General features: G+C 44.0%; 1 protein-coding gene across 1 annotated transcript in view; it reads left to right on the top strand.

Moving 5' to 3' along the window:
- Nucleotides 1-18205, top strand: part of wnt10a (wingless-type MMTV integration site family, member 10a) — a gene marked incomplete at both ends in the record, with an annotated part of 40138 nt that extends 21933 nt beyond the window's left edge. Inside the window, one exon of the mRNA XM_079518486.1 lies at nucleotides 17624-18205. Within this exon, the coding sequence (XP_079374612.1) occupies nucleotides 17624-18205 (582 nt within the window). The remainder of the gene's footprint in view (nucleotides 1-17623) is intronic.
- Nucleotides 18206-19025: the final 820 nt, after the last annotated feature.

The raw sequence follows: 19025 nt of genomic DNA, 5'->3' as shown, positions 1-19025 counted from the left end.
CTTCAAACACCGGGGGCGGAAAGTAGAAAGAGATTCGCCCTTCCTTCCCTCCCTCCCTCCATCCCTCCCTCCCTCCATCCCTCCCTCCCTCCCTCCATCCCTCCCTCCACTATTTCTTCTTCTACTCCTCCTGTAGTAGTATAGACTTTGCCAGACACGTTTATCGTAGATTTGCATGTGACCAATGGTGGAAGAAGTACTGGAAAAAGATAGGAAGTAGAAATCATATTCCACATTTTACTTGGGTAAAAGTACAAAGATTCTGGCAGCTAATACAAACATTTTATGTGGTCAATTAATTTATATATTGTATTGTTATGCGCTATAATTGAAGATTATAATTATTTACTTTGAAAACCTGCATCTCCTGTCCGTCAGTTATAGTTAGTCACCCCACGCCTCCATATATGGTCACGCCTCGTGACATCACACCTCCATATATGGTTACGCCTCGTGATATCACGCCTCATGACACGTCATGCCACCATATATGACCATCTCCATATCTAACCCTGGGTAACCATACATGGAGAAGACTGGATCATCACCTAGATTTGCATATATGGAGCCGGCCAGCAACTCTACATCTGACCTCAAATCCTCAGAGAGCTGACCTGTTCTGACATGTTAGAACAGGTCCTTACCCACCCGTCCTTCCTGTTCTGACATTCCATATGTTGATCTGACCTCATCAAACCCTGTACACTCAAGACACACTCCATATATGGCCAGTACAGAATTCATTCCATAATGTTGATCTGATCTGACCCCCCATGCCAAAGCGCCAGCGCTCGCCCAGCAGTCTTCTGTCTGCCGTCATAGGCGAGGTCGTGTGCACTCAGGGCGACTTACTGGTATAAAAACTTTGACTGTTCACTGGAAAAAGAAAACAAGAGACAACTTTACTCATACCTTTTAGGTATATGTTGTGTCCTCAGAACACATTCATTTTGGGACAGAATAGGCTGAATGACTATGTTGATGTTAATCTTTTTACTCTGTAGTACTGTTTATTCTCACTGTTCATGTTTGCAACTATAGGCCCACAGTAACGTTTACACTGGAGCACACGTGGGTGACTCCGAAGTAACTGGTTTACTGTCAGTGTTTAAGATCTGTGGACATGATGGTCGAATGATTAACTGTTCGTTCGTTCATAATCAACCGGCTACAAACTAGGCACTTCCATGTGTTGCCTCTGGCTCTCATTCCCTGTGTGGCTGTTTTTGCTTTCTCACGTGCGTGCCTCTGTGGTGACTCTTGTGATCAGCATCGTTCTCGCCAGTGGTCACTCCCACTCACTCCCAATCTTCAGCCATAGTCTGAATCTGAAAGCCCACCTCTTCAGACTCCATCTTAGCTTGTAGCACTTGCCGTAGCACTTGCACTAGTCTTGACAACCATACAGGCGTATGCAAAGGCTCAACTAATGTAATTTAGACAGCATTTTATGTACTGACATAGCACTCTTTAGTGTGTATATACGCATAGTTTCATCATGTAGATATTCCACTGTTAGATGGTTAAGTTCTTAGCTTACGTATGATTCTTGATGACTATTTTTTATGTATGACCATGTGTTGTTCTTGCTTACTGTAAATCGCTCTGGATTGAGAGCGTCTGCTAAATTAATTGTAGCCTACTTTACATCTCGGATGTATAGTAGGCTACAATTACATATTTGAAAACTAGTTACTTTGTAGGTTTTGATTATTATTACAAAACATACATGAACCACTTCATTTCGGCCATTTGAAAATAACCGATCTACAAGCTCTACTTTTGGTGTACTTCAAGTACATTTTGATGCCAATACCAATTTGTACTTTCACTCAAGTACATTTTAATTGTGTCAAACTAGGGGGTTTTCATGATACATATACTAAACATTTCTAACATAAAATGTTGGTGTACTCAACATGTCCGGGTTCACATTCTGGCTACTAGACCAAATGGTAGTGTTGATGGTGAGTGAACGAAAACATGTACGGCAGTTAATAAGAGCGGTTTGAGCAGCATGGCTACATGTTTACAGTACGGTGGCTGCTGCTAACACAGGAACACGTCAGCGGCCCAGTAAATTACTTCACTAGCAGTTTTTTTCCCTCTTCGCTGAGATCAATCATTAGAGACGTACACCTCAAAACAGATGCCTGGCTCTGTTTCCTGACTTCGTGTAGATAATGCTAAGAGCCGTGCCAGGGCACTGTTGAATCCTGTCAGTTCATTAGGCAGGTGATGACAATGCTAGCTAGCTGTGCAGCAGTTTGCCGTGAGATTGGCAAACGCCTTCCTCTGTGGTAATTATAACTTATCAGGGGCCGTTTTGAACGGTCTGAAGGGGGAGGGTGGTATTGATTTTTGGCAGGATAGTCCATTCCGATTATAATTCTTTCCTCAAAATGAGAGCGGCAGTTTGGCAACTGAGACGTACAGCGTAAGGGAGACACTAATAAGACATGATAAGATAAGATGATCTTTTATTGATGCCGGTGGGGGAAATAATTCAGGTGTCGTAGCAGCAACAGCAGTAAAACGTGAAACAGGATAGGTACAGGTACGAATAGAGAGGAGTAAAGATGAAATACTATTCATAAACTTGAGTTTAACATGTACAGTATATTCTATCAATAAGTATAAATGTTCAATCTATCACCATTGAATATATGCATGGATACACATCCATTGTCTATGGCAAAAAAATGAAAATAATTTGGGGACCCCCCAAAATAATTTAGTGACCCCCCGAGGGGTCGCGACCCACGGGTTGAGAACCCCTGGTCTATGGATATACAGTATGAACGCAACAGTGAGACAAGACTCTCTCTTCTAAACCATGTGACTTCCATAGAAAAATGAATTGAAGCTGTTTTGTCACCCCCTCTCCCCCGAGAACAATCATGAGACAATTGTTTTCCATGTGTGAGTGCAGCCTTGGAGAACCAATGTACATACCAGTTGTCCATGTGCTAGTTGGGCAGAGTCAGTTCATTAATCTCAAATTGTCATACTGTCCGGGCATCAGGCAAAAGGAATCTTGTGGTTGGATTGATTCAGACATCTCTCAGCCGTAATACTGTAGCCTACACACCACTTTTCGCTAACTGTGCATGTGTGTGCACACATGTAAACTTTGAATGAATGAATTAATTTCAATTTATAATTCAAACTGCGGAAAGTGTATTGACCTCAGCCCTGCCACTCACTGCTGAGAGAAATACAATGGTATACGAGCTTCCACCAAATTATGAATGCTGATGTGTATATAGGCTACAGTAGGTAGTGTTAGGTACTGTAGGTAGGTATTGTAGTATACCAAAAGCCCCATGCCAAGTGTGTTAAGACCTGCTGTTGCTTCACCAAAGCTCTCGGCACACAATGAAGTCATCTGAACAGAAATGGCGGGGATGCCAAAACCCCTCTCTGCTTAATTTAACTCTTGAGCAATCGCAAACCACGTTGGAGAGTCCATTCACAGCGACGCGTTGAGTCACAGCCCACACTGTGTTTGATCAGAAATAGCAACATTAGTGTGGGGTTAACTTCTGTGCTCGTCAGAGGGCACCTCACATCATCATCAGTGGTGTGTGTGTGCAGCGTTCCACAGCCCTGACGGCAGGGTTCCATCTGTAAAAAAAGAAAAACATAACCACTTACAGCAGTGGTTCTCAACCTGTGGGCCAGCCAGGCCCAGTGGTGGGCCATTGGTTATTGCAAGTGGACCCCCGAATAATTGGCAAAACACTTAAGATCTTAATGATAGTTAAAACATTGATACTAATATAATGAATGTAAAAAAAGGTACCCGTGTGAACTGAGCGGTGCAGTGTGTGTGTGTGTGTGTGTGTGTGTGTGTGTGTGTGTGTGTGTGTGTGTGTGTGTGTGTGTGTGTGTGTGTGTGTGTGTGTGTGTGTGTGTGTGTGTGTGTGTGTGTGTGTGTGTGTGTGTGTGTGTGTGTATGCGCGTGTATCTGTGTGTGTTTAGGCTGCTCAACAGTGCCACTTTAGGTCAACCAGCAGTATTGCAGCTGTTCATACTCCAAACATACATAGGTACACAGACACATGAGGCCAGTCTTGAAAAGTCACCATATTTTTTAGTTAAAACCTTCAAGGTTTGAGTTTTCATTGTTATACACACACACACACACACACACACACACACACACACACACACACACACACACACACACACACACACACACACACACACACACACACACACACGCATAGAACAAAATAGTACTGTATATATATATACAGTAACATATACAGTACAGTGAGCATACTGTGCCTCAAACAGACACACAAACGCACATACCAAACACCAGGTTCATAGTAAAAGCTCAGCAGGTGGAAGTGGTTATGTTGGTAATAACATTTTATTAGAGGCTTTAAATGAGATATGTGGACATTGTGTACAATTAACAGAGAGTAAATGCTCTGCACACATGCATAAACATGCACACGTGCGCACACACACACGCCACACGCACGCACTCAGAACCAAAACTGTGTAAACGTCTTGCAGATCTATGTTTAACAATAATTTAACTATTGAGAGCGTAAAATTAAACCGACTGGACCCGTACGGGTCCATTTGGTTTCATTTTACACTCTCAAGAGTTAAAGATCTATATTAAGGGGTCCATTTGGTTACCAACTCTCCATCATTTAGCTGGGGACCACCTGGAATCCCTTCAATGACAACTGGTGGTCCCTGGACCACTGGTTGAAAACCACTGCTGTAGTGCTGTAGACAATTGTGATTGTTTGTGATTGTTCAGTCAGTTATTATACTTGATTGTGTGCGTGTGCGTGTGTGTGTGTGTGTGTGTGCGTGCGTGCGTGCGTGCGTGCGTGCGTGCGTGCGTGCGTGCGTGCGTGCGTGCGTGCGTGCGTGCGTGCGTGCGTGCGTGTGTGTGTGTCTGTGTGTGTTTAACTGCTCTTTTGATGCAAGGCGTTTGATTTGTTTAAAGTGATGTCTGGGCTTAATGTGCTGCAGTGGGATTTGTTTGTGTGCTTTGATATCGCCCTGGCTTTCTGCTTGGCTTTAATGGTCTTTCAGTAGATGCTCTTTGAACCGATAAACACAAGGCAGCACGGCGGCCTCGGCCGTTGTTTACCGAGGAGAAGGGTCGATCACGGGGCAGATAGACATTACACGCAAATTCCTCCACAACTATCTGGTGATGATGATGACGACGACACACTTATGAAGGCATTAGGGTTAGGCAGTGTTGTACTGTATATCGTCAAAGTCAGGTGGACCGTAAGTCCAAAACGGTTACTTTTCCAATGGATCCAATGTAATATTAATACATTGGAGTTTGCGTGTATACTGAGAGCTTGTGACTAATTATTAGTCTTACACAAGCCATTTATAATGTACTTTATAAAACCCACAGGCACACTAAACCATTTTTTTATGTTATTTCTTTATTTTTTTAAATGATTGTTTTATCAGGGACAGTGCACATTAATCAACATGTTAATTTTTACATCTGTGTGATTGAGCCAGATTATAGGCTCAGAAGCTAATTTTCACCTACTGTATGTGTAGTCCCTGAGCATGCTGTTAGAAAGTGCTGATAAAACTATACATACATAAGCAGACAGACTACAGATTTGAGTACACAGTTGTTCCTTAGATTAACATTGTTTTTAAATCATGATGCTTTGTATGGCCCCGTTAATATTTACCTTCCAGCAATATTTTAAAAGGATGCATCATTATCAGTCCTCTGCATGAGAGGATTATTAAGGCTAGATCATTTTCAATATGATGGCAGTTATTTGCAGAATACATTATTTCCCCCCAGCCCAACAGCTCTGAAGATATCCTGAATGTTGACCTTATCTTTCACATAGGTTGGCAACTTGGCACTAAGGGTTGCCCACCTGCCCCAGTGCCCCTGGCAGGTAAAACTTTGGGTCAGGTGGAGTTTGCTTTCAGATTGCCCGACCAAGCAAGTGCTCGTTTGAGAGCGGACGCAACCGTCAATAAACACAACAGCAGATATCTGTCTAAACACCTGAACATGGCCAGAGCGCTCTGTCTTCTGGGCTGGGTTGTTGAATGTGAAATAAGAGCAGCTGTTTACGTGCTGTTCACTGTTGAAAATTGAGATATAAGGTTTCTGGCGTATACTGACTGTACAGCAACGATATACTGTAGTACAGTAGCAAGGACTGGGATTGTGTTTGCTGTTTGTTTGTGAATCTGTGTTTAAACAAAGGCACTTGAAGTTGAACGCTAGCGTCCCTATGCTGGGGGCAAACATTTGTTGGAAAAAACAGATCCACAAGCTCACAACGTGTTGCGTTGTGGCACATTGTCAGCTTGTAGATGTGATGTTTTGTGTTGATTTAAAAAAAGGAGCTGACCTATTGAGCCCTGTGTGTATACTGTACTGTATCCATGTACTGTATATGCATGTATACTGTACTGGTGTCCATACTGATGATGTCCATTGTCCACCTGTCCATCTATAGCTAATACTGCAGATCTGCTGTGATCGCGTTGTGAGCTTGTACATTGGCAATGTCCGCTGAATGTCCTCCCCAGAATTGTGCCACTAGGGTTCAACTACAGTAAGTGGTTAAAGCAGAGTTTGGTGTGTAAACATAAACAGTTGACAGCATACATTGAGCAGTACAATCAGTTTCAATTGAAACGGGCCTCCACCCTCTAGGGTGCCTCAGGCCCCCCCACCCTTGCACACAGGCCCTCTCCCTCTCGCCCTGTCTCTCTCGCTCACTCGCTGCCTTGCTCTCTCCCACGCTGCAAGTTACACCGATTTCCTGTTAAAATGTGCGGTATTGGGAGGTAAAGGGGGGACACTTTATTGTGAAGGGACGACCGGATGAGGAGAGTTGTTGTTACTGCATGTCGAACAAACAGTCAAAACTATTTGTATCAATATGAGTTAAAATTTTAAATATGCCACAGGCACTTTCAAACGCTGCACAAGCAACACGTGTATGGGGCCTCATATTTGGTCTTGAAACGGGCCTCCAGATCCCTAAGGGCGCCCCTACGGGCTGTGATAGTTTTTCAGTCTTGTGGTGCACGAGTGAGTGTACACTAGTAATGACCTGTATCGCCAGCCATGCGGTTATCAAACAATAACGCATTATGAGGAAGCCAATTTTAACTCCTCACACTGCATTGTTTTCCTACTCCATTCTTTGAGCTCCACTCTGCTGTCTGCTGGCTTTGGTCTGGACTGCTCAGCTGCCGTTTCCCTCTGCTCTACTGTACAACACAGCCTACGGTCTTGAATCTGCCACCAATATGTCTTATTTGATCTCTGTCTGGGGTTGTTTTACAGACGCCTCTGTCTCACTCTATAAGCCAATTAAAACACACCAGATGTGTGTTTCTAACTGCGGTCCGCCAATGAATTTGGAGGCAATTACATCCTGTTAGTGTAAGTACAGTGTAAGGAGACATGTGTACTGACTGGATAGCAGACGACAGCGGTTGTTTTCTTCAGGGACCCACGGTTTCAAAGACATTTGTTTTTGTTGTTATTTTATTCTCAAGGCCCAACATTATTGTGTGGGTTATATTGTTGGTGATGCTTGCTTTAAAGAAACATGTTAGCCTACAGTGATTTACTCTCTCCACCAACTTACATTGCAGGGATTTCTATGGCTCGCCTAATTGGTTCCTGCATTCTTTGGTTCGAATCCAGTCTCTGACGAGCATTAAAAACACACCACTTCAGCTTTGATTCAGTTGTCTGAATGAACAACAATGAAACTAATAAATAGCTCCATAAATTAGGTTCGCAAAGTGCATCAGAAGAAGCCGGCGGATTACATTTTGCAGCGGACGCGTCCGCTCCGAAAATAGGTTAGTTGTAGGATATCTGCGTACATCACATGTCGCATTGCCAAGAGCATCATAGTCAATGACAGGGCAGATAAAATGACTGATTATAATCTAATCTGTGGTTCATAGTGGTGCCTGTGTGTTGACTGAGCCTAGATAGAGTATCAGCCCTGATTGGCAGTGAGACACACACACACACACACACACACACACACACACACACACACACACACACACACACACACACACACACACACACACACGTGGGTGGGTGACGTGACATGCTGTCCTTTGCTGTCCTCAGTGTCAAACGCGTATAAATAAAAAATATATTTGTCCAAAACCTTCTGAATATTGTGCAGGACATTATGCTTCATGTGAACATACTCAAGATTAAAACATTTCATTCCTCATTTCTTCAGAATTTTCAACCAAACATAGCAAAACTCATATGGTGCGACTGTCCTGGCCCTGTTTCTCAAAGTAGGAACTTGAATAAAACTAAGGGGGAAAAATGCAAAAAATATTTTAAAAATTCCATAAATATAATATAGATGTCTATTTGTGAGCCTAATCTTTTCAAAGTCCAAGCATAATGTTTTCAGTCATTTATGATCAAAAAGATTTTGTCCCCCAAACCAAAATCATATTGTGTGACACCATTTTGGGAAATTTCAACAGGCAATTGTTTGGACACCCATTGGGATAGAGAGGTCCTTCTTCAGTAAGGCTGCTAAGCACTTGCATTACAATAGCATGACAGGTGTCTGTGGTGAATTATCATTTTAACATTTCCATGAAATACGATCTTGTTGGAACGCTGACCAATGCGACTCATCCGAGTGTCTGTGGGTGTGACACCTTTTTCATTAAAAAAGCTAAAGTTATTAGATTTTTTGGTCATAATTACATGTAAATCTATGTTGCTTTGTTATAGCTAGCATGTTGTTAGCATGCTAATGTGTAGCTAGTAGCCTCAAGGTTATGTTAAGTGCAGAAAACATAATATGGTGTGACACTATATCATAATGGTGTGACTGTCTGCCTGTCGCGCCATATGACTTTTTTGTCACACCATATGATGCAAACTGTATTTTCCTACAGATATAACAATAAATAACAAAGACCCATGTTTCTTTTGTCCATTTAAACATTTGTTTTAAACAGCTTCACCTAAAATCTGCAACTATCCACAATAAAATGTGTTTAATTTTGTTTTATTCAGTCATTGCATGTTATTCAATGTTAAAGCAATTTTCCTGTTGCTGTTTTTCCTGAGTAATTGTTTAATCAATCTGTAAAGTTCAGTACTCACTAATAGGTAGGTTAAAACACAGTTTGCTTTGAAAAATGAAGATATGATCATACGGTGTGACACTAAATCATTTGGTGTGACGTTCCAAATAGTGAAAAAATCATACCTTTATTAATGATGAAACCATTAATGTTCATGGATTACATAGCAAATAGTATCAGGAAGAGTCACAAATATTTGTGTAATTTTAGAGAAAGTTTTGTCACAATAAATACAAAATATGTTGAAAGACCGACAACATGGGCCTCACATTGAGTGTTGATTACGAAAATAATATACAGATGTAATACATTTTCACAAAACTATAGTGGATTACAGGTTAGTTATGATAAAGGACTTTGATAAAGTGAGTAACTTAAGAAAGGTGTACTCCATTTTCATTTTATAAACAATTATTGTCATGTCACACCATATGATGATTTTAGGCACAAGTACAACAAAATGCTGAATAAATTCTGATTCCAATAAAATATCTAAAAACAAAATATGTTTCCATAAAGATGAGTGTGAGTAGAACAAAAGTAAATCATTTTTATTCCTGTTATTTAAAGGTTTTAAAAAAACACTTTTTTAGGGGTGTCACGTCACTGACCCACACACACACACACACACACACACACACACACACACACACACACACACACACACACACACACACACACACACACACGTTGTGTCTGTGGGAGGCGGATCGGGACAGTAGAGTGCTAATCTGATGATGGTCTTCTCCTCCTCGTGTTGTCGTCCCCTCTCTGCTGATCCTCTCCCCCACTTCTCTTTGGCGCTGCCTCTCCTTCTCTTTTCATCCCGCTCCCGCCCCGCCCACCGGCCCTCCTCCTCCAGCTCCCTCTCGGTGTCCCGAGGGCGTGTTGTCAAAGATCTGAATCCTGGTTCCTGTTCCACAGGGCAACAATAAATCACAGCTGCATCGCTCTGTCTCTCATCAGCTACAGTAGTCGGACGTGTACCGCGCACCATAACATATTTACACATGCATGCACATGAATTCATGCATGGTCACACACGTCTGTCTGTCTGTCTGTCTGTCTGTCTGTCTGTCTGTCTGTCTGTCTGTCTGTCTGTCTGTCTGTCTGTCTGTCTGTCTGTCTGTCTGTCTGTCTGTCTGTCTGCCTGCCTGCCTGCCTGCCTGCCTGCCTGCCTGTCTGTCTGTCTGTCTGTCTGTCTGTCTGTCTGTGCTTTTCCTGTGTCCTTGGTATTCCCCACCATAGCCTCAGGTGTGCATAAGACGGAAAAGGAATGAACCAGACAATCAGACTCTCTTATCAGATCACCGCCCCACGCTTCGGTGACAAAGTTCCGCTTTTGTCGCTCAACAAAATGATGTGTTTTTAGCTGATTGATCAGCTATAAATATGTTATTTCTGTGGAGTGACACTTTGCTGCCGAAGCATCCATCAGGATTTAGAGAGACACAGGAACAGAAGAGCACTGACCTACAGTTTCACCGTCGAGTCATTCTTTGTCAAGTGATGTTAATAATCCAGCTTTCCCTTCTTGTTAGATTCCTGTGACATTCAACAGCAAAATGCATCTGAACTCAGAACTCACCAACAATATATGTATTTTGAATTTAGTTGAGATGCATCAACTCACTCAAAAACAGTAGGCCTATACGTTTAGAAACATTGAGCAATCCTCACATATTTTTATGGGTCCCTTTATTTGTTTCCTACATTTTGCTTTGGATTATGATTATTTCAAAACATTTTCAAAAAACATTCCCCAAAAAAGACCTAACTTTTCATGAATTAAAAACTAAATGCAATGATTTTCTTTCAATAATTTCATGAAGAAATCAAAGAAAAAACTAAGAAATGTCATACATTAAAAAACAAATGTTTAAGAAGTAGTGAAAATCAAAATATACAAACTCGTAGAGCTGCAATTGTCACTAGTTTGGGTCCCAGGCAAATGTCTAATTTCTCTTTTGGGCCACAGGCTAAAAGGTTTCGGAACCACTGACCTACAGTATACACAATACAATTAATGGCACATTGAGATAGCCTGGCTAATAAGCCCGACCGAATCAGCCGTTGGCAAAAAAAAATTGCCTGCCGGCGGATTACGGTCTGGAGAGGCTCAATTGTACGCCCATTTCCTACACCAGAGAACTGGTGTGGCCAATCGGGACACGGTATGCAATATGGGCGGGCTTTGGTACACTGACGTTCAATGCTTGAGACCTTTGACTGACAGTAGCTCTGACCAATTGCGTCAAAGAGAAAATGTTTGAACCCGCCCCCCGGGAAACAAGATCCATACACAGCATCTCCAGACTCAAATACCACACGACAGTGTGATTTGAGTCTGGCTTATTAGCCAGGCTAACATTGAGATGCATAACATACCTTCTGTATTGGGTCGATCTTCCCTCAATAATTCCACATCATTCTACTTTTAAATTGTGAAAGATGTCCTTCTGTCTGCCTGCATCCATTCTCCTCATGTGGGTTGGCCAATCAATCACAATGAGAATTGGCATGAGCAGGGACTGCTAGCTTAGTTCCATTTCCCCAAATTTCAGCTGTTTATTAGTATTTTTGACAAGTCTGTGCAGGGTTGTGGCATCCACATTACCGGAAGTCTGCACATGGCTGGGGCACACGCATCCCTGGGTATATGGACCATAGTGTGTGTGTGTGTGTGTGTGTGTGTGTGTGTGTGTGTGTGTGTGTGTGTGTGTGTGTGTGTGTATGTGTGTGTGTGTGTGTGTGTGTGTGTGTGTGTGTGTGTGTGTGTGTGTGTGTGTGTGTGTGTGTGTGTGTCGTTTTACTTTTTCCATTTTGTACAAAATGTTCACCAAGTCTTTTGTCAGATAGACAGGCACTTCCCATGTCACATTGACAGGCCACTTCTGATATAGCAAGAGCAGACAGCTCCCCAATATCCTTTTGACTAAAGCGCTGGTTTCTACCTGTTTGGCTTACAACTGCATGTCAAACGGCAAGATGTTTAATACACATCCGCACTGGAACTCACCTGGAAGCATGTATTCTTGTCAAGGCTTTTTGGTAGATTGATAACCTTTCCTCACTGTGAGCTGTCAGAACTGAGGCAGCATAGCCCACAGTTTAACTGTTAAATCTGTCTAACAACTGCACTCACAAACATGCTTTTCTTTTGGATCTTGAATGGGCAACTAAATAGATAGAACACTGATTTATGCGCTAGTAATTCCTAAACTTAACCTGAAATGTATTTTGTATTGCTAACTGGTTGTAGCTGAAACTAAATGCATGGCATTTCAATTCACTGTCAGTATATTCCATTATCAGTCAGTATATCCCATTATCATCTCAGTCTGCAGAGATTCTCCTCGTAAAACTAAGATGCACTTACTGATTGTTCGCCTTTCATGGGTCCTGAGTCATTGTGATTTGTGCAGTGACAATTTGCTAAATGAATGGCTGGACATTCCCAGCTACTGTAGCTGCCCAAATATAACTAGAAAACTATGGCAAAATATAAGTAAAATATAGGATATACTTACACAACTGAAATCAATTATATCCTTGTCATTCAAGCTGTAGTTGTCTCCACCAGGCCGAAGGCATGGGGAGAGAGTATGTTTTGCACTCCGTCCGTCCGTCCGTCCGTCCGTGTGTCCGTCCGTCCGTCCGTCCGTCCGTCTGTGACCAGCTAATCTCCGGCACCGTTAACCCGGTCGATGCCAAATTTTGCACACACACTCCCTGGATGCCAACGATGAACCTCTGCCCCAAAATTTCCAGAACGGCCTGTTATAGCGCCACCAGGAGGCCGCTTTGTGCTGGGGGTGGGGAGGTAAATCTATGCCGCTGCTTTTGATAGTGGATACATGTTTTATCCCTTCTTCTGTTAGGGCTGAATTATATGTGTTCCATATGGGGAATGTAGACTGTCTGATATGTTTGACATGTTTGGTGATCTCGCAAAATCACAATTTAATTAAGAATGTATGTTAGGCGTGGCACAGTGGCAGCCTGCCTTTTTTAAATGAAACAATAAACAGTTCTACAAGCACACAACATCACAATTAGGGTGCCGATACTGTATCGGTATCGGAAAAGTATCGGTATTGACCCTTTTTGGTCATATCGTATCCGCGAATATTCCAGTCTAACCACCGATCCGACACAGTAGTAAGGGGTTGACACTATGGCAGGTAAATACAATGTTGGGGCCTGTGGAGTTTGCTTTCGAGTTGCCCAAACTGAAAGTGAGGAGTTATCATAAATATTATTCTCTGGTATCGGTATTCGGTATCGGTATTGGCTAACACAGAAATTGTGGTATCGGGATCGGATCGGGAATGAAAAAAAGTGTATCAGGAAATCCCTAATCACAATGCGACAAATTTGAGCCTATAGGTTGGCTATCTTTGCTATTTGTCATACAAATACTGTAAAGGGTTTAAGTGGTTAAGATGTTTTTGTTTTGTTCAAATCAAACCCTGAAGTTAGACAAAAACTAATTTCACACCCTACGATTAACATAATCAAAGGATAGTGTTAGAGTAGTTTTAGGCACTATCCACTTTGTTACACAAGCAGCAGCTTTTCAGAAACAATGCAGGCTTCAAAGCTCAGTGCCTAGTTTACTTTCACAGTTTGTAATATCCCAGCTTCATTAGGTTTATCTGTATCTGTCGATATGAACGCGCATCTTAAGCGATAACTCACTTAATACCTAATGTTAAGTAGCGTGTCATCCTTTGAAGCTGCAAACCAATTGATGAGAATGCACTCTGAAAACTGCCGCAGTATGGATGCAATTATGTCGCCCGGTTCAGTTTGTGTCTTTAAGGTTTAAGTGGGTTAGAGAGTTTCATGATTACAGGCCGCGCTGTGTGTTTAAGGTCACCAGGTTTGTGATTCTGGGGCTACGCTAGACCTCATGTAAAAACTGAGCCTAACACTGCAATCTGAAGTCGATGGAAGTGCTGCATGTGGAATTATGGAAAACGTGAGGTTTACAAACAAAACTTAAAGCCTTGAACTTTTGAATACTGATCACAGCTTCGCTTAGGTTCCCTCTCCACTTTCTCAAAAACAGAAGAAGCTTGTTTATGAAAAACATGGACATATGAAACAGCTCGTCTAGAAGAAGTTAAATCATGTCCTGCAGATTGTTTGCAGTTGTTATCTTTTCCCCTGTTAGCAGCTACTTAAAAGTAAGAAAGTTGCATTGCAAATGTATTGAGCAAGACCAAGAAGTTCAGTGTTCCATGTTCACAAGTCACAACATTTCTTTCATCTGAACCTGACGTGTATTCCTAGGTGTTCAACCAACCACTGTATGAAGAAGTAGTAACATAAACATATCATTACAAATATAAACATATGTTTACACACAGCCTATAAACACGTCATTTCATAACCCATAAAGATACATTTGCATAATCTATAAATATATATCTACGCTAAAACTATAAACACGTATTCGCACGACCCCTGACTCCGTCCAGGGTGATGACGCATTGCTGTTCTAATTAGAGCCACCGCAACTTTCCCTCCTCCGCAGGCCTTGCGACGGTGGTCTCGTCGCTCATGAGCGATAGTTGTTAGCTTTGGCTCTGCGGGAAACAGGAGTGCTTTTTCTCGTTTCTCCTCGTTCTTGTACTCCTTGGCTTCCAAATGGATGAGTCAGGTGCCCTCATTTATCTCTCTCTTCCACCACTCAACTCATTCATGCTCCGGAACGAGGGAGTGCCCTCCTTCTTCTTCTTCTTCTTCTTCTTCTCCTCTCTCTCTCTCTCTCTCTCTCTCTCTCTCTCTCTCTCTCTCTCTCTCTCTCTCTCTCTCTCTCTCTCCCTCCCATCTCTCGTTCTGCATGGGCTGTTGACTTGGGAACACCCACAGCACGGCGGATGCTGAAACAGACCTGGCGGCACGCAAGCCAAGCCCGCTTAACTATTCACCAATGTGGTCCCCCCCCCCTCCCCTGCTGAGGAAGGAGGCGAGGAGGATGAGGCGCGGAGAGGTATCTGTTTTATGGCACTGCCAAACCTTCGGTTTGGAGAAGGGAGCAAGTGAATTGTCTCGCTCGGTGGAACCATGACAGGTCGCTCGCTTCGTTTTTATTCTTCCTTTTCCTTTTTCGGAGCTCTCCTCCCTGTCCTCTTCCACTGTTCCTATCATCCTCCCTTTCTCGGTCGCTCTCTAATGGATCAGAACCTAGTTAAATAATGGAAAGGGCTCCGCTGTATTCCCGTTGCCACACTGGGAAAACTATACGCCGTGCTTCACCGTCTGAAGCAGGATGGGATGGCAAAAAACACGCTATGAAACATGCACACACAGATGCGCGCACAGATACACGCACAGATGCGCGCACGCATCCACACACTCGAATGTTGTACATTGCATGCACAGACATGGGTTGTTGCACACAAAGTATTTTGCAAGCCATTGTCGCGCATCGAAAATAGCTGATCTCCAAGCTCATGGACACAATGTGAGCTGGTAGCGTGCTATTTGCGTGCTTGAAGCGCAGCCAAGTGTTAATAAGGCAGTATGTACAGTACACACATACATGAACATTCTGTACATGGGCGGCGGACACATGCATGCACAGGCACATGCATTCACATACAGTAGCCATGTGTACTGTGCATGCACATGCACCACTCCTAACTGTACAGTACGCTGCGACACCTGATCCCTTCTGTTTACATTTTGACAGCGAAAGGTTTGACTTATCTCCACAAATTTGACATATGTCACCCATCTCTCACTTCCGCCATATCTCTGTAGGGCAGATGCTGTGGGATCCGCCTTTGTGTGTGTGTGTGCACGCATGTGCTGTACTTGTCTGTCTGGATGTGTTTGAACATGTGTGTGCGTGTGTGTGTGTGTGTGTGTGTGTGTATGTGTGTGTGTGTGTGTGTGTGTGCGTGTGTGTGTGTGTGCGTGTGTATGCGTGCGTGCGTGCGTGCGTGTGCCAGTGTGCGTGCGTGTGTGCGCACACCTGCATGTGTATGCGCCCTGTATGCACATTTGTGCATGCATGCTTTTGTGCCTGTGTGTGCGTGTATGTGTGTGTGGGTGCGTGCGTGCGTGTGCCAGTGTGCGTGCGTGTGTGCGCGTGCGTCTGTGTGCGTGCATGCTTGCTGATAGGGGCGGCAGTGGCAGCAGCATCTGTCAGTACTCTGGGTGGCCTGGTGTTCCTGTTGGTAATTGGATCTTAAAGTTTAGAACTGGCGATGACAGATGAACACACACTAACACACACCTACACACACACACACACACACACACACACACACACACACACACACACACACACACACACACACACACACAAAACACGCGTGTGCGTGCCGCATGCACTCACACACACACACACACACGCACGCGCGCACGCACGCATGCATGCACACGCACACACACACACACAAAGCCTCCAGGGAAGGCATTGTTGCACAGGACGGACAAGGCTTACGGCGTGTGGGAGTCACATCCGCTGACGTGTGTGTGTGTGTGTGTGTGTGTGCATGGTGTTGCATTGCTGTAAAGTGCATAGGGAAGTCTCAGAATGTGGGCGGGAGACATCCTCTAATGGGACATGTGTGTGTGTGTGTGTGTGTGTGTGTGTGTGTGTGTGTGTGTGTGTGTGTGTGTGTGTGTGTGTGTGTGTGTGTGTGTGTGTGTGTGTTTTGTAGTTGTGTATATGCCAGGAGTTATCATACATCTCAAGCATAAGTTATAATGCCACTCTGCATGTGGGTGGGCAGTGCTTGGGGTCATGTGGGTGGGCAGTGCTTGGGGTCATGTGGGTGGGCAGTGCTTTGGGTCACTCTGCCACTCTGCATGTGGGTGGGCAGTGCTTGGGGCAGTGCTTGGGGTCATTACTCAAATGACAAAAGGTGAATGATGGGCCTACTGTAACTGTACTTGTTTAGGTGATTCATAAGTGTAACCTGAGATGGGTATCCGTGACAAACGAACGGCCGCAGAGACCAGGAGGCCACCTGGCTTATTTGGTGATGGACCAAGGTTTCTTGAGTCTGCCATGAGTCATTCACAGCACAGCTTGTAGGTTCAAACATCCTGGGACTGACGGTCATTTCGAAGAATGAACACAAGCAAAAGCGTCGTCTCGAATGCTGCGCGCTGAATCAAAGCTTGTCTTCGGCAGTGTGTGCGTGCGTCATCCTTTTGAAATGAACCATTGAAGCCTGATTCATGCTCATGCTGATTCATCGGTGTCGCGTGGCAAAGATGACAGATCTACGAACTCATTCTGAGTTTGTGGATCAGCTATTTAGATCAGGTTGAAAGTGGTTAAACTTGCAGATGATTAAATATTTCTCAATTTTTTTCCCTTCTCCCCCTCTATCTCCGCTACCTCTTTCTTTCCTACCCCGGGCCGACTCTCCACACCCTCCACCATCTCTCTCTGTCTCTCTCTGTCTCTCTGTCTCTGTCTCTGTCTCTCTCTCTCTCTCTCTCTCCTCTGTGGGGTTAGGTGGTGCTGGACCACATGAGGAGGAAGTGCAAGTGCCACGGGACGTCGGGGAGCTGTCAGCTGAAGACCTGCTGGCGCGTCACGCCGGAGTTCCGCGTGGTCGGCTCGCTCCTCAAAGAGCGCTTCCACATCGCCACGCTCATCAGGGCTCACAACCGCAACACCGGCCAGCTCGACCACTCCCACCACCACAACAACCACCACAACAACCACCACAACAACCACAACCACCACCATAACCACCATCACCGCCACCACCACCAGAACAACGACCACCACCACCACAACAACCACCACACGCACCACCACCGCCGGCGGCCCAGCAGCAGCGAGCTGGTGTACTTCGAGAAGTCGCCCGACTTCTGCGAGCGCGAGCTGGGCTCGGACTCGGCGGGCACGCAGGGCCGCATCTGCAACAAGACGAGCCCCGGCATGGACAACTGCGAGAGCCTGTGCTGCGGGCGGGGCCACAACATCCTGCAGCAGACACGGAGCGAGCGCTGCAACTGCAAGTTCCACTGGTGCTGCTATGTGGTCTGCGAAGAGTGCAGGATAACGGAGTGGGTCAGCGTCTGTAAATGAAGAAACGCATCAGATATAAGACTGGACTGTATGATAAAGAAAAGAATAAATATAGACAGCTGTATTGTGATTTTTTTTTTAATGTGGGGAATGACTGAACTAATGTACCCCATAACCTTTCCTCTCTTTTTTTGCAATGGACTGCTATTTTCTGTTGATTGAACAGAAGAGCACGTGCTGAGGTTGGACCACTAGAGCCGACTGCCAGATATTATGTGCACGTTGGTAGAGAACCTTTGCACACGCAGCATGCATAAGAAACTCATCAAGTCAAGAGTGTGTTGGCATCCTGCCTCCTCTCAAGGTAAAGACAGATTCTAAGCTTCAGTTAGCTTACGAACTATGGTTCTAGACACAGAGCCATCACAGATTGGTGATGAATAACCATATATATAAAAAAAAGAAAAAAAAGAAAAAAGAAAACAGCGTATTGCTCCAGAGCACACTATTAACGCGAGGAAGAGATGACACAGCATACTCTCACCTACACCCTGCTTTGCATAGTTTAAATACAAAGTGAGAGGAAGTTGAACGATTGAAGTCGACAGGTCGGACAATTACCCTGAATTATAACAAACTCAAAAGATGTTTTTGCGTAGGACTGGAGATGTTGTGCGATTCAAGTTCAATGACCCCTCTAGCTGCATGCCCTTTCAAGTTGAAAGGTCAGAGTGTGGGGAGTCTGGGGACAGTGAAGCATACCTGGAGCAGTTAGCATTTCAGTGCCTTGCTCAGGGGCACTTTGGCTGTTTTGTGGTTACTATAAATGGAAGACCAACTACCAGTCACATTGTACATGCTTTTTTTTTTTTTTTTTTGA

Source organism: Electrona antarctica (assembly GCF_951216825.1).
Source record: "Electrona antarctica genome assembly, chromosome: 13".
In the NCBI taxonomy this organism is placed as follows: domain Eukaryota; kingdom Metazoa; phylum Chordata; class Actinopteri; order Myctophiformes; family Myctophidae; genus Electrona; species Electrona antarctica.
The sequence above is the reverse complement of the archived record's forward strand: the minus strand, read 5'-3'. Positions and strand labels throughout refer to the sequence as shown.